The sequence below is a fragment of the Molossus molossus genome, unplaced genomic scaffold (genome assembly GCF_014108415.1).
Source record: "Molossus molossus isolate mMolMol1 unplaced genomic scaffold, mMolMol1.p scaffold_m16_p_3, whole genome shotgun sequence".
Classification (NCBI taxonomy): Eukaryota; Metazoa; Chordata; class Mammalia; order Chiroptera; family Molossidae; genus Molossus; species Molossus molossus.
Genome location: NW_023425366.1, coordinates 54,987,294 through 55,012,036, shown reverse-complemented (window position 1 = coordinate 55,012,036; position 24,743 = coordinate 54,987,294). Strand labels below are relative to the sequence as shown.

The 24,743-nt window shown below is 38.7% G+C and overlaps 1 protein-coding gene across 1 annotated transcript in view; it reads right to left on the bottom strand.

The window, feature by feature from the left end:
• Window positions 1-24,743, bottom strand: part of MSH3 (mutS homolog 3) — a 160,253-nt gene that overhangs the window by 107,287 nt on the left and 28,223 nt on the right. The window contains exons 9-10 of the mRNA XM_036278555.1: window positions 9,107-9,219; window positions 3,722-3,836 (exon numbers count right to left, since the gene is read on the bottom strand). Coding sequence (XP_036134448.1) covers window positions 3,722-3,836; window positions 9,107-9,219 — 228 coding nt within the window. The remainder of the gene's footprint in view (window positions 1-3,721; window positions 3,837-9,106; window positions 9,220-24,743) is intronic.

The following is a 24,743-nucleotide window of genomic DNA, read 5'->3' as shown; positions in this document are numbered from 1 at the left end:
ATTTTGTTTCCTCAGGTTTTAAAATGGGAGGAAATATACTTGCTACTAACTTGCCAGAGAAATTTAAGACACTATTATTCCTAAACTACTTAAAAAGAAAAAAGAAAAAGAAAAGAAAAGCCATTTAGCCATCTTTCTGAATTAGACAGAGGCGGTAAAGGTACGGACCTTATCTGAAAGATCAACCCCTTTAAAGATCTTATTTAAATATTATTTTTAAATGGAAACAAAGACCAAAAAAACCTACCATGTTACATATGAAATCAATAGTGGAAAACAGCTCTCTATGTAGAGTTTTCAGAGGTCATACATTTACCATTTGCTTAATGTTTTCATAGTTAATTTAATTATTATAAATTTAACTTTATGAAATTATTATAAATTACATTATATTACAAAGTTCATTTTATTGTAGCTTCACTTCTACTTGATTTGTAATTAAACAAAATAAATATCTTTTCATTCCTAAATGTTTCCAATAAACATATCAGAAAGGAAAATAAAAAGAAAGGTGTGTAACAGTCCCCAAATGACTGCCAGGTTCAGTGACTCACTGAGGATCTGCAGGACTCAGCATGTATTCAATCAACTCTGATTTATTACAGTGAAAGGACACAAAGCAAAATCTGCCCTAATAAAACCTCACTCCATCCTTAAGAACAATTCCTGAGATGGTATATTTTCCTCCAACAATCTTTGTAAAGGTACAAAGACCTTTAAATAAATGTATATCAAGATTTCTGTGTAATATACAGCAACTTGTGTAAAAGAATTTGCAAAAAAATACCACCACTGAATTTTCCACCAATCACATAGCTCCTGAAGTAAATATAATCATACCTTATGCTGCTGAACTTTTAAAGTAATACAACTGAATTTTAAATACAGGAGAACATTCATGTTTTCCAGCAATCACTCTGAGAAGCTACATTAATTTTCCAAGATATAAGAACTGTGGAATTACACTTGGGGAATTATATTCAGAGTCTAATTACATGCCACCCATAAAACATTATCACTCACATTTCGTTTTTAAGCAAAAAAAAAAAAGTACCATTTTGATCTTTATTCATTAATCTTGGCTCCCAAGGACATTTTTGCAATTTCTCATCAAGCTCATGATTACAGGTTGAAGAAGTCCTTCTTTCTTTTTCATTAATCCTGTATTTACTGACTGCCTATTAAGTGTGAGGGCCTAACATTTTGGACGTCTTTATATCTTTTTTGTCTGGCTCTGCAGAAATTAGAGGAGGGGGTTACCCAACAGACAGACAAGACACATGCCAAGTCACCAGCAGATCCAGTTCCCCGTCCCCTCCCCAACCCCACCACCAATATAAGTTCAGCTGCACTCACTGTATCAAGTCAGGTCATTTTTAAATAAGCTATTTTAATTTCAGTACAAATAAACATTTTATGTTTCAGTATTTAGTATTATTTTTACTTTGAACTACATATGAGGAGGACACAATAATGTTTTCAGATCCAAATTCATCCACTTCTAAACACACGAGAGCCTGATTTTAGAAAAAGCCAGTTTTCTTATTTCAATATTAATACTTCATTGCTGGGTGATGTAGGGACAGAAACAAATCTTTTTTTTAAATTTTTTGTATGTCTTTCAATTACTGTTTACATTGAGTATTATTTTGTATTAGTTTTAGGTGTATAGTTTTGTGGTTAGACAATTACATACTTGACCCAATGTCCCCCTGGTGTTTTCAGTACTCCCCTGGTCATGGGAAAGCTGTCATCACTAGTTCCACCTCACTTATTTACAGGCTCCCCGTCATGAACAAGAAAATGGCAGATAGCTTGTCATCCTTTCCTTATGGAGATCCAACACCATCAACCATTCCTATTACTGAATCTTAAAGTGGAACCCATGAAGTATAATGCCAGGCTGCTACTTTTTTTTAATAAAACATTTCAGCCATATAAAACATATATAGATTAATAATAGAGTAGCCAGGCTAAAAAATAAACATCAACCAGAACTTCCCTGAGCCGTTTCCCCACCAACCTTTATGATTTCCTCTCCACCCCCACTCTTCTGAATTTGTTGTTGCTCATTCCCACGCATGTCTTTATACCTTCTCAATACATGTATGTATCCTCAAGTAAAATGTATCCTCAAGTATGTATCCTCAAGTAAAAGTTTCAGATGTTCCTGACTTCATATAATGATCTGTATTGTGTGTCCTTCAGCAATTGGATTTTTGGCTCAATATAATGCTAATAATTTTTTTTTAATACTGATACATGTAACTCTAGTCCATTCATTTTCATGGCTGTATAACATTACATTGCATGAATATAACACAATGAACCCACTCTCCTGTTGATGGACATTTAGACTGCTTTTCAACAGGACAAAACTATTTCCAGAGAAATGATATTCTGTTCTATCCTAAATATCACATACTAGAACACACCAGAAAAAGACATTACAAAAAGATTCCCAAGGGACCTGCCTTTCTTCCGCTCTCTCCAGCAACCTCAAACCAGCACTACCTTTGTTCCTTGATTCATACTCAGCCATTTTACTAAGATAGCCCCTATCTGTCCACCCACCTCTGGAGGGCAGGAAGCAGTTTACCTATCCAGGATCAATATGATGGAGGATAACTGCTTACAGAACCAAAGAACAGGGACTGGCGAAGGTGGAACACAGAAAGGCAAGAAAACCATCCCCCTACCGCTTTTAATTCCACTGGTATTTTTTTTTTACAACCACACTCATTTATTTGTATTGTCTACAGTTGCCTTCACACTATAATGGAGAGCTGAGTAGTGGCAACAGAGCTTCACAGGACCACTCCACACACTTACAACTCAGCGGTGTGCACATTGTTCGGCATGCCAAGCACCACCATACTTCTGTACCTCAACATTTATTTATTCATTTACTGCCAGTGCACACCTGTCCTATCAAAACAAGAACAGTGCACTCTACCCTGGCCGGATAGCTCAGTTGATTGGAGTGTCGCCCCATATACCAAAAGGTCGTGGGTTCAATTCACAATCAGGGCACATGCCTGGGTTTTAGGTTCAATCCCCCGTTAGAGCGCAGGCAGGAGGAAGCCAATCAATGTTTCCCTCTCACATCAATGTTTCTCCCTTCCCTCCCTTCCTCTCTCTAAACATATCCTTGGGTAAGGAGTAAAAAAATAAATTAAATTAATAAAAAGAAAACTGAACTCTGAGCATCACTAATCATCATCCATTGGCTTTTAAACTAGCATTTTCCTAGAATGTCACTTGCCAGCTTTTAAATCTCTGAACTCTACAAAGTTAATCACTCTTTTAAATGTTCCCTTTGTCTCTAATTTTATGGCCTATGAAATAAGAACTGAAACCAAGAATCAGAAAGGCAGTGAAATTTTATGAATGCTTTTTAATACCACTTCTTAATTCCACTTCATGTTACTACTTACCAATTAACTGTGCTTTAGAATAAAGCACCATTTTGTAGTCAAAATTATACTACATTAAATAGTTATGATGAATACATACTGATGGAATTCTTAAGGATTTTATCAATATTTTCATATCAATTAGTATATTTAATATTCTTCAGGAACAATACCACATGTTTCATCCTTGCCCTTGAATAGAATGTTCTATCAATAGCAAGTAAACTTCTGAGTACAATACTTACCAAATTCAAGAGATGTTGTTAATATAAGCCCACCCTCATTATTTTTGAGGAATCACTTACTTGGGTTTGGAAAGCACCTTTGCCAAGTTAAATTCTTTGAGGTATCTTATTATGGCAGCCAAAGAGCAAATCACAGTCTTCTCCAACTTAATGATGTCAGAAAGACTTTGAGAACCTAAAAAAAGAATATATACCTTCTTTAGAATTATTATTTACCATTATTAAAAACAAATTTTAAGTTAAATAAAATTTAGTTTATGGCTATTGATATAATAGTTTAGACAATATTTCCTAAAACTGCCTTCTGGACAATGCAGATGATTATAAGTGCACAGTGCATAGAAAAAGGGGCATTGTCTGATGGCTGAATAAGAGTTTTTGTAAAGCGATACAGCCACTTTTTCAAAATGTAAAATGCTTATCTCCTTTACCTGGTAATACTCCATAATGTATGTCAAAGATGTATAAACAAGGAAGTGAGTTGAAAAATCTTTTGTAATAGTAAAAAACTAGAGACAACCTAATTGAATATCAATAGAGCAATAGTTAAATAGTGGTAAGTCCAGATTATTATACACCTAATAATAGAAATGGCTTACTGCTATGTAGATTAATATGAAAAACTATCCAAAACGTATTGCTGATTGAGGGAAAAAAAGTTGTATGATCATTCTCATCTCTCAGCAGGAATATTGCAACAGCTTTCCATCTGGTCTCTCAGTGCATCCCTGTGCCCTCTAGGGTATTCTTAATAGAACAGCCAAAGGAATCCTTTTTAAAAATGTACATCAAATCATTAGACTACTTTGATACAAAGCCCTCCAATATCCCACAACTCCCTGAGAAAATGCTCACGTCCTTAAGTCTCTAAGGCCCTGCACACCTTGCCTTCCATCTCCTCTTTAACTCTGAGCTCCCCTCTCAACATTTTCCCCTTAGTTGCTCCGCCCCAGCACCCAGGCTCCCTGCTACTCCTTAAGCACACCAGGCACTGAAGATATGTTGTGCTTACTGCTGTCTCTGCCTGCAACTCTGCTCCTTCACAATCATATGGCTCCCCCCCTTAACTCTTTCAGTCTCTGTTCACATCTTTGTTCAAGGGCCACTTTCTCAGTGAAGCCTTCCTTCACCACCCTATTCAAAAATTCACCCTCAGGGATTAAGAAGTACAAATTAAGTTACAAATAGTCATGGAGATGCAAAGCAGAGTTTAAAAAATAAAGTCAAATACTTCAGAGAACGAGAAAAAATACTTCAAAAGTTCATATGGAACCAAAAAAGACCTCGAATAGCCACAGCAATCTTGAAAAAGAAGAACAAAGTAGAAGGGATCACATTACCACATTTCAGGTTATACTACAAAGCCACTGTAATCAAAACAGCCTGGTACTGGCACAAGAACAGGCATATAGACCAGTGGAACAGAACAGAGACCCCAAAAATGGACCCAAGGCAATATGTTCAATTAATATTTGACAAAGGTGGCAAGAGCATACAGTGGAGTAAAAACAGCCTCTTTAATAAATGGTGTTGGGAAAATTGGACAGCTACATGCATAAAATTGAAACTAGACCATCAGCTTATACCATACACAAAAATAAACTCAAAATGGATAAAAGTCTTAAATGTGACTCATGAATCCATAAAAATCCTAGAAGAAACTGTAGGCAACAAAATTTCAGACATCATACGCAGCAGAATTTCCACTGATACATCCCCTAAGGCAACAGAAACAAAGGAGAAAATGAACACATGGGACTACATCATACTAAAAAGCTTCTGCACAGCAAAAGATACAATCATCAAAATGGAAAGGCAACCCACTGTATGGGAGAGCATAATTGCCAATGATGTATCAGATAAGGGGTTAATTTCCAATATATAGAGAGTATTTATAAAACTCAACAAAAGGAAGACAAAGAACCCAATTAAAAAATGGGCAGAGGAACTAAACAGAGACATCTCCCAACAAGACATACAAATGGCTAAGAGACATATAAAGAAATGCTCAACGTCACTAATCATGAGAGAGATGCAAATTAAAACAACAATGAGGTATCACCTCACACCTGTCAGAATGTCCGCCATCAACAAATCATCAAACAACAAGTGTTGGCGAGGGTGTGGAGAAAAGGGGACTCTGGTATACTGCTGGTGGGAATGCAGACTGGTGCAGCCACTATGGAAAACAATATGGTGTTAGCTCAAAAAATTAAAAATTGAACTTCCATTTGACCCAGTGATCCTACTTCTAGGAATATACCCTAAGAAGCCTGAAACACCATTCAGAAAGAATATATGTACCCCCATATTTGTAGCAGCACTATTTACAATAGTTAAGATCTGGAAACAGCCCAAATGTCCATCAGTAGACGAATGGATAAAAAAACTGTGTTACATATACACAATGGAGTACTATGCAGCTGTAAGAAAGAAAGATCTCTTATCCTTTGAGACGACATGGAGGGACCTGGAGAGTAGTATCCTAAGCGAAACAAGCCAAACAGAGAAAGACAAGTATCGTGTGATCTCACTTATTTGTGGAATATAATGAACATAACAGTCTGAGGAACAAGGTAGTCCCAGAGATGTGGAAATGGGGTACAGACTGACAATCCCCAGAAGAGGGGGTGGTGGGGGAGAGATAAACCACAGAACTTATATGCATGTATGCATGAACAATGGACATGGACAACCAAGCTGGGGACAGGGCGGGGAGGGAGGGGAAGGGGGGAATCAGTGGGCAAAAAAGTAGAAACATATGTAACAAAAATAAATTAATGAAAAAAAAAAAGAAATAAAGTCAATAAAACTGTGATAACTATATATGGTGTCAAGTGGGCACTAGACTGATTGGGGGATGATGTCATAAGTTATATGTCTAACCACTATGCTATATACCTGAAACTAATATAATATTGAATGTAAACCTAATTTAAAAATTAAAAAATAGCCCTGGCTGGTTTGGCTCAGCAGTAAGAGCATTGGCCTAAAGATAGAAGGGTCTCGGGTTCAATTCCCAGTCAAGGGCACGTGCCTGGATTGCAGGTTCAATGCCTGGATCCAGTGGGGGTCGTGCAGGAGGCAACCAATCGATGTGTCTCTCTCACATCGATGTTTCTCCCCCTCTCTCCCTTTCTCCCTTCCACTCTTATCTAAAAATCAATGGAAAATGTCCTCAGGTAAGAATTAACAAAAAATAAAATAAAAAATAAATAAAAAAATAAATGTTCACCCTCTTCTCTGCCTTACTTCCTTAAAAGCAATTATCAGTTTCAAATACACTAACTTATTTTATTGTACCTCTCCCCTCAGAATATAAACTCCAAAAGGGGCAGGACTTTTTGTCTGTTTTATTCCTTATTCCATGCACAATGCCTCACATAACATTCAATAAAAATTAGTTGAAAGAATAAATTCAAGTTAATTAAACAAACACACACAATTACATATGTATGTTTATGTGTATATATGAGAATTTGTACATAAAAAGACTCATAAGGATTTGAGGGGGGACTTTTACGTTTTTCTTTAAACACAACTATGTTTTGACTTTTTTTGCAATAGGCATTTATTACTTTTAGAAAAAAAAATATATTATAACATATGCTCTACAAACCAGTAATACAAAATATCTTATTAACTTCAATTATAGATTTGTATAAAAATCAGGCATAAATGAAGAGTTAAAAACCTTTCACCCTCTTCTGAGAATTTCATCTTCTTTTAACTTACTAGCTCTGTTTCCCAGGAAACCCAATAAAGATGAAATGCCAGTGCGTTATGAAGTAGCACTGCATATGGTAAAAATGACCTGAAATCAGTAAACTGTACCTGGACTAGGAGGAACTATAAACACCTGATTCCAGAAATTTGGCCTTCCCTGAGAGTACACTGACTCTTTCAACTTGGTATGTCCTTTGTAGAAATTCCAGCACGGGAAATGGGTTCCGCAGGACCTGGGGCTTCTGAGCCAGGCGGACCCTGCACCCACCTCATGAGAGTCTGCTTTCCTTGCAGCTGAGCTGGCACCAGCAGAGGGAAAACCAGCACCAATGGCTCTGAGAACTGCTAGGAAAACTGCTGAGCACTGTTCCCACCAAGGGGAGAACGTGCCCCGCCAACAAGCTAGGTTTTCTGTTCTAAACCCTTCTAAGTGATCTGATGCCAAAAGTGACATGGTAGCCTTGTGACTTTGACTTGTCTTCAGTTAAGTATAAGACAATGATCCCTCGGTGATACTGCAAACTGGTGTCATAAGTGGGTTACATCTGTGGACACTCAATTCAACTTGGTCAAGGCACCATGAGATTAAAAGGACGGGGAGAGAAATGCTAGCAAGACATTGGTGCCCGGGAGGGAGCTGGGGGAGGCTGATCCATCTGTGGGCTAACGGTGAAAGCTCTGCGGCCTGTGACAAGGGGCAAGAACAGACCTTAACGTAAGTTGGACTGGCAGGAGTGTGGGGTCCAGACCAAAGTAAGCACTGACACCTGGCTACAGAAATGCAATTAAACAAATAATGGTTACCTAACATATTAAGACCTTGTCATTAATGTTCTCGTATTAAAATTCTGGTAATCAAACTTTTGAAATGCTAACCTTCATCAAAAGATTTATCCAGCCCTGGCCGGTTTGGCTCAGAGGTTAGAGCATCGGCCTGCAGTCCGGAGAGACCCGGGTTCGGTTCCCGCTAAGGGCATGTACCTCGGTTGCAGTTTGTCCCCGGCCCTGGTTGGTCGTGCGGGTGGCAGCCACTCGATGTGCCTCTTTCACGTCAATGTTTCTCTCTCAATCTCTCTTCCTCTCTCTCCCTCCCACTCTATCTGTGCAAAAAATGGAAAAATGTCCTCGGGTGAGGATAAAAAAAAAAAAAAAAAAAAGATTTATCCAAACATTCTATAAATCTGCAAGGAAAGCCCAACCAGTGTGCCTCAGTGGACTGAGCGTCATCCATGGACTGAGAGGTCCTGGTTCAATTCCCGGTCAAGGCACATGCCCAAGTTGCGTGCTCAATCCCCAGTAGGGGGCGCCCAGGAGGCAGCTGATCAATGTACCTCTCTCACATCATATTTCTATCACTCCCTTTCTCGCTCTCTAAAAAAATCAATAAAAACATATTTAAAAAATAAATGTAAAAAATTTCAAGGAAAAATAATGGGCCATCTTTCAAGTAGAACAAGAAGGACAGTTGGTCAGCAAGTAACTCCTTACACACCAATGAATATGTCAAAAACATCAAATTACTAAACAGTGATAACTACAAAGGAAGTACTACAGTAGTGTTTTTGATGAGCGCAAGAACAATAAACTCTCCCCTCTACTTCTTCCAGTTATGCATTGGTAACAAGTTTTTATTAAACTGAAAGTCCAACTTGCACCTTTATCCAAACCTCAACTCAGTTAAATGTGCAGACATATAAATAACATGTATATAATATTTACCTTTGACATCAACTATATCTTTTGCATAAAACTCTGTAACCACCTGGAAAGCATGGCTGTATTCAAAACACATGTTATCCATCCTTTCTACTCGAATTCTGTCATCCCGCACGCTGAAAGAAAAAAGTGAAAATTTCAAAGAAAATTCTCCATAATCTTGAACTGTCTGTATTTAGGCCTAGGCCTGGCCTAAAAAAATAAAGACTCATTCATTATTCTCTCACAAGTTAAAAAAAAATTAAGATCTAAAGTGTCCCTGTTGAAAAGTTCCATTTCATAGAATACAATTATAACTTTTACTACCACTGTTTTATATCACCTAGCACATCGTGAGTACTTTATATATATTGTTATGAAGAACTCAGTGAAATTAGTAAGTCAATTACTTCAATAAATACAAAAGGGAGAAAAACGGGGAAAGCATCATTGTAATTTAATGGCATCATTTGTTTAAACACTCTAGCAACAGAATATATCATCAAGTAATTCTTTCCTTAAAGTATGGTTGAAGTTTGCATACTGGTTGGCAATTTGCTAACTCCATTTCCACCAGAGGCTCCAGTTAAATACACTCAATTCCCCTTAGGTCAGCTCTCACTCTTAAAGTGGTTCTGTATTCTTTTAAAAATTATATAGATATAAAATGTGCATGTATATGTGTGTACATACACACATGTATATATAATTATGTTAGTATATAAATAAAATTATATCATCCATGATAAGGTAGTGCAGTTTCTTTGTTATTTTCTGTGTGGCTTGGCTTCCCATTCCCCACTCCTCCTCTCCTCTCTTTATCACCTCACTCCCAACCCATGTTAACAGCCTGGAATGATCCTTCCTAGTTTTTTTCATGGTCATATACAAGTATATCATATATGTACATACTCATTCATGTCATTATAAAAAAAAAAGGATCACTTTGGACAAATTTTTCTGCATCTTGTCTTCCTCACTAAGCAATAACTCTTGAAAATCCCTCCATATAAAGTAACCTAGCTCCAATTCATTCTTTTTAATAGCTGAAAAATATTTCATAGTATGTAAAAGTCCTTTTATATACCGTTTCAATCATTTATTATTGAATATTGACTTGGTGTTAAAATTTTGTCACATGTTGCTTTAAAACATTTTTATCTAAAAAAATAACAAAACATTACAGATGTATAACATCCCATTCTTAAAGAAAGCTTATTTATTCATGTGTTTTATAGCTAACAATAACGTTCTGTAATTTTCTTCAGGTTTTACATAACAGACTGTGCAGACTGTGCTCATTCTTAGATATAAAGGAGTGGGCGAAAGTAGTTTAATAATAATAAATAATACAACAATTAATAAATAAATAATAATACAAGAATAAACTCTGTTTCATGTACTCACAACTATAAACCACTCCTGTATTATAGATTAGTACTACTGTAAAGGGAACTTTTTCTTCTATTATATTTACTAAACTGTTATCATTGGTGTACATGAGCCTATCAATTTGTTTTCTTTACTGATTATAGAGAGAAAGGAAGGGAGAGGGAGAGAGAGAGAAACATGAATGAGAGAGAACATCAATCAGCCACCTCCCACATGCCCCCCACTGGGGAACTGGCCCACAGCCTGGGCATGTGCCCTGACCAGGAATCAAACCAGCGACCTCCTGGTGCACGGGTCGATGCTCAACCCTGAGCCACACCAGCTGGGCAAACCTATCAATTTTTATATGTAGCAACTATGCTGAACACTTATTGATTTTTTGTATTATCTTTGTATGCATTAATAACATCTGTACAAGAAAATATAAAATTGTTTTGTCTCTCCTTTACAATTTCTATTCTTCATTTCTGTTTCCTACCTCATTACACTACTGGCTAAGACATTCAGGACTGTGCTGAACAAAGGTAATGCTCACAGGCTTCCTTTGTCTTCTTACTGACACTAATGGGAATGCTTCTACAATGTCACCTCCTAAGTATAACATCTGCTGTAGGTTTTGGAATAAATGACTTATTAGTCTAAGGTTTGGTAAGCTTCCAAGTTTGGGCAAAAAATAAAATTTTAGTATAAAGGATTATTAAATTTTACCTAATGTTCTGTCTACTACATGTGTTAAAATGATTATGTAGTTTCTCTCACTTAATTTCTTATTATTCATATCTTCTGATGCTGAATGATTCTTGCTTTCCTGGGATATGATATTCTTGTCATGATGTTCCAGTGTTACTCAAATAAAGTTGTAAACTTGAATTCTTAGTGTTTTAATTTTTCCCAGGAAATCTGTGCCAGCATACCTGGCTCCCAAGGCTCTTTCCATTCTACTACAAGACTAGGCAGGCATAAGTGGATTCAGGGAGAAATCTAAGAGGGAGGATTTTCTCCCATCTGTGGTGCTGAAGAAGGATTTTTCCACCTTAATCCACTGGAGAGAGTGTCAGACTAACTTGCAAATCTCTTATCAATTTTTATCTTGCTACAGACTCGCTTAATACCTGGATTTTGAGAAGCCTATACAGCAAAGTTATTATTTAGCAACTCAAAAAGCAATGAATGACCTTACATGAGCTTCACAGTGTTTTTTGTATAAGTTTCTAGAGTGAACATGAGGCAGCTGGTAACTCAATTACTGTTCTAATTAATGTTTTGTATGATAAGCAGATAAGGATTTAGAAACCCATTAAATCTGATAAAATGGACTTGACAGTTATTGTCGAGGCTTTCATGGAAGTATTACAACACTGTTGAATTCATTCTTCTGCAATCTGTATATTAAACATCCTTGTACACAATTATTTTCGCAAACCGGTTGGAGTTAAAATCTCGTATCTGTGTTTTCCTGGGTTTCTTAAATTGAAGAAAGTTGAAACACTTGTATACATAATGAGTGATATCCAACCAGTTGTCAAACTAGAGTTTAGTAAATTTCTACATTAAACACAGAACTGTCCATCTTGATTTCCTCCAACTGTAGTCTGAGCAATACCTACATCAGAATCACGTGCAACGCACAGTGAGAGCACAGATTCCACACTTCAAATGTGTTCAACCTAAACTCAGCAGGATGCTAGGGGGAAGGAAGAATTTTCATTTTTAACAGGCTTTGCAGGGGTAATTCACAGGCAAATTGCAAACTAAAAACACTAGTCTACACAATCAATACTGGCAGCCATCCTAAGAAAGAACACAAAGTAGAAATGTAAATCTTCTACAGTGATAATCTATGTTTCAGCTGTTCTATTAGAGAAGGACAGTAAATATCTTTTCACCAAAAGAAATAAAAAAGTCACCCTGGCCAGGTGGCTCAGTTGGTTAGAGCATCACCCAGTGCACCAGAAGGTAACTGGTTCGATTCCTAGTTGGGGCACATGTGGGAGGCAATGGATCGATGTATCTCTTTCACATGGACATTTCTCTCTCTCTCCCTTACTCATTCTAAAATCAATTTAAAAAGAAAAAGAAAAATATTAAAAAGTCAAGTATGGCCCTGGCTGGGTAGATCAGTTAGTTGGACCAAGGTCTCATACACCAAAGGGTTGTAGGTTCGATTCCCAGTCAAGGCACATACTTAGGTTGCAGGTTCAATCCCCCAGTCAGGGCACATACAGGAGGCAACCAATCGATGTTTCTCTCTCTCTCTCTCTCTCTCTCTCTCTCTCTCTCTCTCTCTCTCTCTCTCAAATCAATACAACTCTATCCTTGGGTGAGGATTAGAAAAAAAATGTGTTTTTTTTAGTTAGAATATTTTTTTAAATATGTTTTTATAGATTTTTTTAGGGAGGAAGGAAGAGAGAGATTGAAACATCAGTGTGAGAGAGAAACATCAATCAGCTTCCTCCTACATGTCCCCTACTGGGGATCGAGCCCTCGAGCCCACAACCCAGGCATGTGCCCCGACTGGGTATTGAACCGGGACCTCTCAATCCATGGGACAACGCTCAATCCTCCAAGCCACACAGGCTGGGCAGAAAAGAAAAATTTTTTTTAATAAGTTAGCTATGGTCATATAACTAAATCTAAAATATGACTTTCTGTTTCCCACCCTCTACAGAGGCTGTCTGCTCCTCCCTGGGCCATAGTGGCCACTCCCCTTCTGTTCTGGTTGGAGGACTAACATCAGGATATGACTCTCCGTCATTACTTGAGGTATGCCACGCTGGACTATTTTAACATAGATTTCTAATTTTAAAAAATTCTTTCATATGTGACACGCCTCTTTGTTGCCAAATATATTATTTTTGAAATTTTAAATGGTGCTAAAACTCTCAACAAGTGTGAAGCCCACTAAAAAGGGGGGTGGGACTTCAGATCCAATAATATCTTTTAATGTCAACATGGTAACTTTCTGGTGTTGAATAACAGACCACCTACAAAGATTCTGACCAAATTTTAACATTCAATTGTGACCAAACAAATGGCAGCTTACCAATTTTATGATCTATACTGACTTCAGAAACCATAATTTTTATAGGCAGAAAGAGCCTTGTTAAAGGCTAACAATCTACTCTAAGAAAACTCACAATGCCTCTTCTGACATCGTACTTACTGATAATAATACTGACTGAGTTCCAAGCTTCCTGGCTGAATGATTAATTCTTCCTTTGAGGGCACAATGCAATAGAGGTCTACATTGAATAAAAGAGACTATGTAACATAGTCACAGTGTCTCTATTTTAGAATTAATATGAAATTAATTGTATCACTGCTTATAGTAGGGAACCATCACCACTTTCTTAGAAGACTACAGGCTTAATATGACACTGTAATTATAAGGACAACCACTAGAACAAAAATCTCAGAATAATCCATAAAAACAAGCAAGGAAAATAGGTAATATAATGAAAAAAATTTTTAAGGTATAAAAATAGAAAATAAAATTAAATGATATAGACCAGCTATTACCAAATATATCTGCTATATTGACAAATATAAATTTGCTAAACTTTTCTATGAAAAGAAAATTATTCTCGCCCTGGCTGGTTTGGCTCTGCAGTTGGAGCATTGGCCTGCAGACCAGAGTCCCGGGTTCGGTTCCTGTTAAGGGCATGTACCTCACTTGCGGTGTGTACCCGGCTCCGGTTAGGGTCATGTGGGTGGCAGCCAGTCGATGTATCTCTTTTGCATCGATATTTCTCTCTCTCTCTCTTCCCCCCTCTCTCCCTTCTGATCTATCTGAAGATAAGTGCAAAAATGTCCTTGGGTGAGGATTAAAAAAAAAGGGAAAGAAGATTACAAAGGAAAAGGTGGGGGGGACCCACCTCTATGCTACAAACAGGAGCACAACTTAAAACAAATTCTGAAAGGTTAAAAGGATAGCTGAAAAAACACTGGCCAGATGAATATACTAGACAATGCAAATACATTAAAAGAGATCACAGGACAAGATTTTATTATCAGGCAAGATAGAATTCAGGACAAAAAGCATTAAACAAGACAACGAGGGGTACCTTATGATAAAAAGGGTACAGTGGATGACAAACTTTCACCTCATGTCCTTTGAAGACACTTTCAGATTTCTAAACCACTGAAATATACTACTTATCCAAAAATTAAAAATTTTCATGAACAAGAACGAGAGGAAGAAAAGGAAAGAATGGATTGCAAGACTTATGCAGGACCTCCCAGGGGCCATTCCTCCACTTTCCTGCACTTGAACCCGGGAGGCCCGACTGCAGCCACCCTGCCACCTTGTGGAACAAGAGAGTAAGACGAACCCAAGGAAAGGAGGAGACAAACAGCCCCTAAATATAGCCACATCTGACTCTAGCCTACCTCTAGCTTGTCTCTTACCTGAGCCAGTATGTTCATTTTCACCTTTAAAATAGTCAGTGAGTACTCACTAGAAAGTATGGGGGCTTTAAAAAGGAAAAGGGGTCTTTTGATGTCCAAAGAAAGAAGTCAACGTAATCTAATCATGCAGACAGCTTCTTAGAAACATGGTAACCTCTACTGAAGTCCAGATGGCCAACAGTGAACCAAGGTGAGGAAAACCCAAAGTCTAATTCCAGCTGGTGAATCTGCTCAGGCCAAACCAACAGGCATAGAATACAAGTCAGAGATTCTGGACACCAGGAGGAAGTCCCTCCTAACCCTCTCCACCAAGCAGAGGTGAAGGGGCCTTAGCCAAGATACCACTGGGGACAAGAAGTTAAAAGCAAAATTAAGGCCAGGCCCCTGCAGGATTAAAAAGAACTGAGGTGAAGAAACACAACAGGACCTACCCCAGGAGGACAGGTCTGTTGGGGAGCAAGAGGGAAAACTGAGAATTTCCTCACTCACTGTGAATTCCATGGAGCCTCAGAGGCTTAAGGCGTGGGAAGTAGTAATCAAGCATGCACGATGGTAGCATTGTTCAAAAGACTACAAGAGATGGCAGGTATTATCTTGATATAAAATTCTGTGTGAGGTAAATTTATAGCTTTCTAAACCTTTCTCTCGCTTTTTCTAAATTTTTTTTCCTACAGTGGTTGTTACCCTTTTAAGGTAAAACTCCATAAAAAATGTCTAAATCTGTCTTGCAAACATGACAAAAAGGACTTTTATCTGCAGTGAGGTCAAGAATACGAAGAGCACTTAGACTGGGAAACCAAAGGGAAGACAACATGCGAAGGGGGGGAAGGGAGGCAGAAAGCCCCAGGACCTAAAGAGGCCATTCATGTCCGCCTGTCGTCATGACCTCCCAGCCCTTCTTCCTTGATCCTGGAAATCTTCTCTAAGGATGAATCCCCTTGAAAACCTCCACCCTTTCTTAATGTTTCAGGCCATCACAGTCCTGGGTCCTTTTACCACCATCTACACAAACCATACCCCCACCCGTGAGCACATTCTTACTGAATAAGTAGGCCAAGAAGCGCCTCCCCTAAGACACTTTCCCAGAAGAATGACCACAAGCCAGGACGGCCTGGGCTTTCTCCCGGGCACATGGGACTGCGGTTAGTAAAGTAAGACCTTTAGAAAGAAAGCGACTTTGTTTTAAGCACACATGCTTTTTGTCAGAAACTTTACTGCTAGAGATAGAAACACAAACTGGAATATGCATTTTAAAGGAATGAAAATTTCATGAAATATTAGCCAAAATGTCAACTATGCTATAAAACATTACTCCTTTTGAAATCCAGAAGCAGAGGTGAAGGAAGGGGATGGCTGCTTCCTGTGTGTCTGTCCTAAGAGGCCGTATAACACTGTGGTGAAGAGCATGTGCTTCAGAGCCAGGAAGTCTGGACCAAATCCCAGTTCTGTCACTTACTAGCTGTATAATCCTGGACTTGGCATCTCTCTGCCTCCGTTTCCTCATCTATAAAATCTGTATCAAAAGAATAGTAGAGCCATCACAGGGTGTTTGTGAAGATTAAGTAAGTCAATAAACAGCCTGGCTGGTGTGGCTCAGTGGATGGAGCATCGTCCCACGGACTGAGAGGTCCCAGTCAGGGCACATGCCTGGCTTGCGGGGCGTGCAGGAGGCAGCTGATGGATGTTTCTCTCTCACATGGATGCTTCTGTCTATCTCTCTCTCCCTTTCTCTCTCTCTAAAAAATCAATAAAAACATATTTTTAAAAATCAGTCAATAAATATAAAGCCCTTAGAATAGTGCCTAAAACATAGTGTTATCTATTGCTGTTATTATTATTATTACTACTGCTGCTGCTGTAGAATAAGACATAGAGTAGCCATGTGCTCAAAGGAAAAGGGAAGAAGGGGAGAGAGCTTTAGAATAAAAGTAACTGGGCGGAATGAGCCCAAATAAACATGTCAGCAATAATGAATATTCTCAGTAGCTATCAAGGTATGTCTAGCAAGCACCTTTTCCACTCCAGGGTAATACAGGATGAAGGGCGGGGGGGATCTAATGTGTGATTTTAGAAACCACAGCTCCTCCCCCAAATCCCACCTCACCTACTTCTGGTACTTGAATGACTTTAAATAGACACAAAGGTTTTCATTTCACAAGCAGAAACAAAAGGAGTTACTCAACAGTCACTTAAATAGCAGTCTTCAAAGATGAGAAAACAAAAGATACAGAAAGGCTAATACTTTATACTAAGAGGAAAATGAAATTCAACCCCTACTCTTCACACTATGCCCCAAAATTAAATCAAAATATTTAACAAAGTTCAAAGTAAAAGCTAAAACTAATTATAAAACTTCTAGAAGAAAACATAAGAGAAAGTCTTCATGACCTTGAAGTAAGCAAATATTTCTTAGGACACAAAAAGCACTTCCATCAAAATTTAAACCAAAGGTCATCAAAAATATTAAAAGTCAAGCCACAGAGTGAAAGAAAATATTCCCAATACATATATCTGACAGTGAATTTTTGTTCAGAATCTAGAACAAAATTAGAAAGAATTCTTACAGCTCAATTACCACACAAGCACCCTTTTTTTTTTTTAATGGGCAAAAGAAGATATAGAAATAACCAATAAGCACATGAAGCATCACTGGTTATCAGAAAAAGCATGTTAAAACCAAAACAAGATACCACTTCACACTCACTATAATGGCTAAAATGTAAAAGACTGGCAATACCAAGAGTTAGCAAAAATGTGGAACAACTACAACTCCCCTATCCCGCTGGTGGGAGTATATAATTGAGGCACAACTTTTGAAAAACTTTATTTGGCCCATTCTTACACAGTTAAATATATACTTACCCATTCAGCCCAGAAATCCACTCCTATCCACCCCAAAAAAACATATGTCCATAAAAAGCCTAGTACACAAAGCAGCTTTACTGACAATAGTCAAAAACCCAAATGGTCAGACAAGTGAGTGGATGACCAAATGTTGGTACCCTCATACAAGGCGATATTCTGAACGACAGAAAGGAACAGACTACAGATGTACTCAACAACGTGGGAGAACTTTATGGGCGCTGTGCTGAAAGGAGAGGGACACCACCGAGAACAGACTGTAACGACTCCACGTATGTGAAATTCTAAGAGTCTCAAATATCCTAGAGTGAGAAGTCTGATCAGTGCTTGCTTAGGGCAGGAGGTGGAGGTGGGGCTAAAATGACCGCAGAGAGGCACCAGAACACTGTCAGAAGATGGAAATGTTCTTCACAGTTGGGTTGAGGGGGTTACACTGATGTATGTACTTGTCAAAATTAATTGACTCATCCATATAAAATGTATAAATTTTATTGCATGTAAGTCATACTTGATTTAAATTCATGAAAAATAAAGTTTTTGATATTTGCCATATAATTTATAGCTGAAAATCTTCTATCAAAAAGAAATCTGAACAATTAGACTAACAAATTCCTATGCAAATGAGTATTCCAAACACATTTTGGGGAGTAAGATTTCATTCCAGTATTTTTTCAGCAAAAAACAATGGTGCAGAGAAAAACACTTCACTTCAAAAAGTACATTCCATACTTACATGCTTTGAGATTATCATAGTTTAAATGTCATCATATACATGCACACACATACATATGATATAATCATCCTAAAAGAAGGTAAATTTTAAAAAAATAATTTATGCTTCCTGTAGATAAAAAAATTTTTTAATTGTGCAACCACAAAATTATTACCTATATTTGCCTTTGAGAAAAAACAAAAGAAACCATACTATTCTGAGAATGCCAAAGATTTATGTAATCCTGAAGAGGACAATCAGCATTAAAATATTCTCCGATCAGTGGAAAGGCATCTCAAACATTTTTCTCATGCATGATTAAAAGCATTTTCTTGGCAACAGACCCAAAACCAGGACCATTTCACTCAGATCATATGCCTTTTGAGTTCATTAACAAGCTCATGACTGCCTCAGACAACCTAAAAAACTACTGTTTCTAATGTTTATCTCCATAACTCTAATATTACCCCAAGAAAGAGCTGCTTCAAAAAAAAAAAGTCAACAAATTGACTATCTGAAATTCATAGTACAATGAATAAAAAAATAATACACAAATAACACAGCTAACTGGCATTTCCATCTCAATTCAAGTCAACAAATCTTCACTGTTCAAATACTCCAGGGGACAAATAAAATTGTGTTGAAATGGGTTGAATTATGTCCTAAAATTCATATGTGGAAGTCCTAACCCCCAGTATATTAGAATGTGACCATATTTGGAGGTAGGGTCTTTACAGGGGTAATCAAGTTTAACTTTAGTGGGTAATTAGGATGAGCCCTAGTCCAGTATGACTCTTGCCCTTATAAAAAGGTGAAATTTGTTCTTTTTTTATTTCAATCCTCACCTGAAGACATTTTTGCATTTATCTTCAGATAGAGCGGGAGGGAGAGAGGCAGGAAGGAGAGAAACATCAATGTGAGAGAGACACATCGACTGGTTGCCACCCGCACGACCCCAACCAGGGCCGGGGACAAACTGCAACCGAGGTACGTGCCCTTAGCGGGAACTGAACCCGGGACTCTCTGGTCTGTGGGCTGACGCTCTAACCGCTGAGCCAAGCCAGCTGGGGCTAAAAAGGTGAAATTTGGACATGGGCACACATAAGAGGACAAAGAGACATAGAAAGATGATGGCTTCTCTGAGTCAAGGAGAGAGGCCAGAAACAGATCCTTCCCACACAGCCCTTAGAAGGAACCAACTCTGCTGACATCTTAATTTTGGACTTCTAGTTTCCAGAATTGTGAAACAATATATATACCCATTTTTAAGCCACCCCATCGACAGTATTTTGTTCCAGTGGCCTTAGCAAACTAATGTACCATACACTACAAAGCTCAACAGCTATTTGGAGATGCTTATAAACAAATCACTAGACTACCAAGAGAACGGGGAAGAATGCTGAGGTGGTATCTGCCAATTTCAAGAACGTAAATATTCTAATCATGGCTGATTTTAAACTACCAACACTTTAGCAACCTGAAAGAAAATTTCATCTTCACAAGCCACTACAAGCTGGTTCTAGCATAGAACTAAAATGCAGGCATCAGTATTCAATATCCACAGGTGATTCCAACATACAGCCAAGGTTAGAATCACAACTAAAACTTACAGGGTGGCTTCACTAAAGAATAAGATCGTTAAGTTATAGAACAGTTTAAAAGTTAGATGTGGGGAAGACATACTGCACAATGCAAAAATAAATGAATAAAAAATAAGACCTAACATTTACTGAGCACTTATGTTCCGGGCACTGTTCTAAGCCTACTACATGTATTAACTAATTTAATCCTCACTATAACTCTGTGAGATAGTTCTATTACTATAGGATTCTTTTTGAAGAAGTAAACTGAGCCACAGAGAAGTTAAAATCCACAGCTAATAAGTGAGGCAACTAGAATTCAACACAGGCTGTCTGGCCCCAGTCTCTGCTCAGACCACTGTTCTGTGCTCTCCCTCATTGTACATGCATGACATCTTCAGGGCATGGCAACTGGCCTGGAGTAACTGCAGCTCAGAGTGAAGGACAAGAGACCAGGTGGGAGAAAGTGTGCCATACCTCTGGCCTCAGGTATGTTACCTTACACAATGAATAGGTCCGCAAATCAAACTTTTGTAAAATGAGTCATTTTAAACCGTTTTGCATAACTTGTTTAAATACATCAAATCAAATTAGAAATGATAATACCTAAAAGTCTGTAAATAAAAATCTCTCTGTAAAACAAAATCACCACTTCCTTATCTTGTCTCTAAATTCTGATTTTTATATGGTAAGAATTGCTTATCAGGCAAAAAGCACCTGCAATCACTGAATGGCCTAGAACCTCTAAGAACAAAAACAGCAAAACCATCCAGATTCCCTGAGCCACAAAGAGTATTCTGGAAGGTGATGCTGCACTCACTAAGCTCCTGGAGAACAGGCAGCACCAACTGTAAGCTTTCCACTTCTGAGGTCAGAAGACACCCAGTGAACACCTCACATCACCACTGCCCCAGGGAACTACTGAATTTCAGCACTGTTTTCTACATGAAGCCAATATTTAACTTGAAACTGTAGTTTTAAAAAAAAATCATTCTTTATATCTATGTGTTTGCAGAGCATTGTAATATATCAGTACTTGGACAAAGGTAGTGTGTTAGTAGGTAAGATAATGGCAGGAGAGAACAAAACACTGAAAGAAAATCTATGTATTATTAGCACAGAAGAAAAGATGAGGTGGAAGAAAATATGCAAGATGGAAGCTTCTCTCCTAGAAGCACAGAGCCTTAGCACTAATCTAAGGAAGCCCATTTCTCTGCAGCCCTGGGAAAATGACAGGATATGATGAGAGGCTAAGCTCTGTGTCTCTTTGTAGCAGTAAGTAGGTGGGAAGGAGGCAGAATATGACAATCAGCCTGCAGGCCAGGCTGTTCCCACTATTCTCTAGCAAGTAGAAGAAATAGGATTTTATTCTGTATGGGTGGGCAATCTCTTGTCTTACTCAATATAATCACCCACAAGTAAACTTTGTGATATGTAGGGGTTGATAGTTAAGAGTTACATAAAAGACTATAAAGTATACTTATCTATAAGGTAATTCATACATAAATGATATCCTGACTTAGCAACTAGAAATTGTTCAGACTAAAAAGGGGCAGCAATCACAGACTTCAAAATCCCCAATATTCGATCAGAACCACAAGTATTTACATTCCTATTTGCAAAGAAAGTAATAGAATTAAACACCTGTCTATTTCCAGCTAATGTGAAAAATGAGGCAGAAGGAACAGGGCATCCAAGGAAAAGAGGCAGTGGTCTGACCTAATTCCAGTAAATAGCTACTGATTAACAAAAAGTTCTATAAAGCCACAATCCACCCTAAGAAAAACATTTTACACCATTACCCAATACCCACACATATTGCTAGTATATTACTCTTCTTTGCTACTGTAACAAATTACTACAAACTTAATGGCTTAAAACAACACACATTTATTATATTTCTGTAGGTCAGAATTCCAGTACTGGGCTCAACAGGCTAAACTCAAGGTGTCAGCAGTAGTGTGTTCCTTTCCAGAGGCTCCAGGAGAGAATCTGGTTCCTTGCCTTTCCTGGTTGCTACAGGCAGTTGACATTCCTTATCTCGTAGCTCCTTCCTCCATCTTCAAAGCCAGTGTTGGTGGGTCAAACACTGCATCACTGCATCATTCTGATCTCTTCTTCCCCCTTCTCCTCTTCCACATTCAAAAGACTCTTACGATTATATAGGCCCACCTGGATAATTTAGGGTAATCTTCTGCACATCTTACACAATTGCTTCCCAACTTTCTGTTCAAGCTGTCCGGCCCTGCCTTGGGATTGCTCTGCAATAATCAGTAAGATCATTCCTCCAGACTCTTCAAATGCCGTTTCTTCCTATTCAACTTCTATTAATAAACCTATTACATGTATACCCCATTTATGCTTTTCAAATAGAGATATTCCTGTGGAGTTCCACTCAATAAAATCCACAAGGAGGTTCCTTATTTAGACAAGCCCTGCAGCAAACAATTTTGAAGAGTAACTATCACCTATTAATTTATCATAATTTAAAATCTGAATTTTCATATATATGTGTTAAGCATGCCCATTAAAAGTGTTAATTAGAGAATGACTGCAGGCAGGATCGGAGCAAGGGTGAGTGTGTGAGAAGGTAAGCAAGTGCGACAGAGTGTGAGTGGGTGTGAGTGCGGATGAGCATCCTCACAGCTGTGTGGAAACTTATGGCAGATGGTTTCAGTGCTGTGGACAGGGGAGCAGCCAGCTACCACTGTGTGCTGCTTGGCAGGGTGCTTCTCCCTGCTTGGGGCTGGAAGGCCCTGCCATTTTGGAAGATCCAATGGGTCCTCCCTGGGAGAAGGCAGTGGGCAGCAGCTAGGGCCCAGCGCCCGATGGCCAAAAGTGTGCCTTGCACCACTGGATCAGCTGTGTCAACGTGGGCCAGCACACAGTAGCTGCACTGCCAAGCATTGTTCCTGACAGGAGCAACAGTGGCTGCTTCAGGAGCAGAGTCCCTCCTCCCTGCCCCCAGCAGCAGCAGCAGATCAGGAGCAGAGCCCCGCTCCCAGCATCAGCCAAGGCTCAGAAGCCAAGCACTGCCCTACCCTCAGCAGCAGAGGCTCAGGAGCCAAGACCCGCCCCTACAACAGCAGTAAAAGATGGGGAGCAGAGCCCCATGCCCATCAGCAGTAAAGACTTGGGAGCTGAGACCTGCCTCTGACAGTAGCAGCAGCAGCAGCACCAGCACAGCAGACAAGAGGCACCAGTCCCAAGGGTCATGCACCAGAACAGAGCTGCTGACCCCACAGCCCCCGCAGCAGTTGAGCCAACTGCACTGCCACTGCAGACACTGTGGAGAGCAGCCAACACCCAACAATTGAACTGGATCCAAGATCCAGCACGACCTGATGCACCTGGGCACACCAACCTGCAAATGTGAACTGGTACACCCTGAACTACCAAACCACAAAAATGGTGAGACAAAGAAACAACCCTAAAATGAAAGAAAAGGAACTAAATGAAATTGAGGCAATCAGTTTGTCAGATAAAGAATTCAAAGTAATGGTAGTAAGACTGCTCAAACAACTTAGTGAGAATTACAAGCAGCTTAATGAGAACTATAAAGAACACAGCGGGAGCTTGAAAAAAGCAGTAGAAGCTATTAATAAGAATCAAGCAGAGCCTGGCCAGTGTGGCTCAGTAGATTGAGCACTGTCACATCGACTGAGGGGTCTTGGTTCAATTCCCAGTTGGGGCACGTCTCCAGGTTGCAGGCTCAATACCAGTTGTGAGCATGTAAGAGGCAGCCAATTGATGTTTCTCTGTCACATCAACGTTTCTGTCTCTCTCTAAAAAATAAATAAAAACCTATTTTAAAAAAGAAAGAACCAAGCAAAGACAAATGACATAGCTGAAATAAAGAACACGTGGGAAGGATTCAACATTAGATTAGAAGAAGCTGAGGACCAAATCAATTAGATGGAAGCCAAGGTAAAAAACACCACGCAATTAGAACAGCAAATAGAAGAAAATTTTAAAGCAAGAGGAGAGTTGAAAGGAGTTTTGGAACAACATAAAACATAACAGCATTTGCATCATAAGGGCACCAGAAGGATAAGAATTGAAGAAAGGAACAGAAAACATATTTGAAGAAATAATGACAGAAAAGTTCCCTAACCTGGTAAAGAAAAAAGTCACACAAGTACAGGAAACCAGAGAACCCCAAGCATGATGAACCCAAAAGACCCACACCTAGATACATCATAATTAAAATGGCAAACGTTACAGACAGAAAGAATCTTAAAGGCAACAAGAGAAAGACAGAAAGTTACCTACAAGGGAACTCCCATTAGACTGTCAGGTGATTTCTCAAGAGAAACACTGCAGGCCAGAAGGGAATGGCATGAAGTATACAAAGTAATGAAAAGCAAGGGACTGAATCCAAGACTACTGCATCCAACAAGGCCATCATTCAAAATTGAAGGTGAAATAAAGAGGTTCCCAGACAAAAAAGGGTTAAAGGAATTTATTACCACCAAACCATCATAGCAAGAAATGTTAAAGGGACTGTTATAAGGAGAAGGAGACAGAGAGAGAGGGGAACACAAGCATAAAGAATAAAAATGGCAACAAGTAAGTACCTATCAGTAATAACCTTAAATGTAAATGGCTTAAATGTTCCAGTCAAAACACACAGGGTAGATGACTGGATAAGAAAACATGACCCGTATGTATGCTGTTTACAAGAGACCCACTTCAGAACAAAAAACTG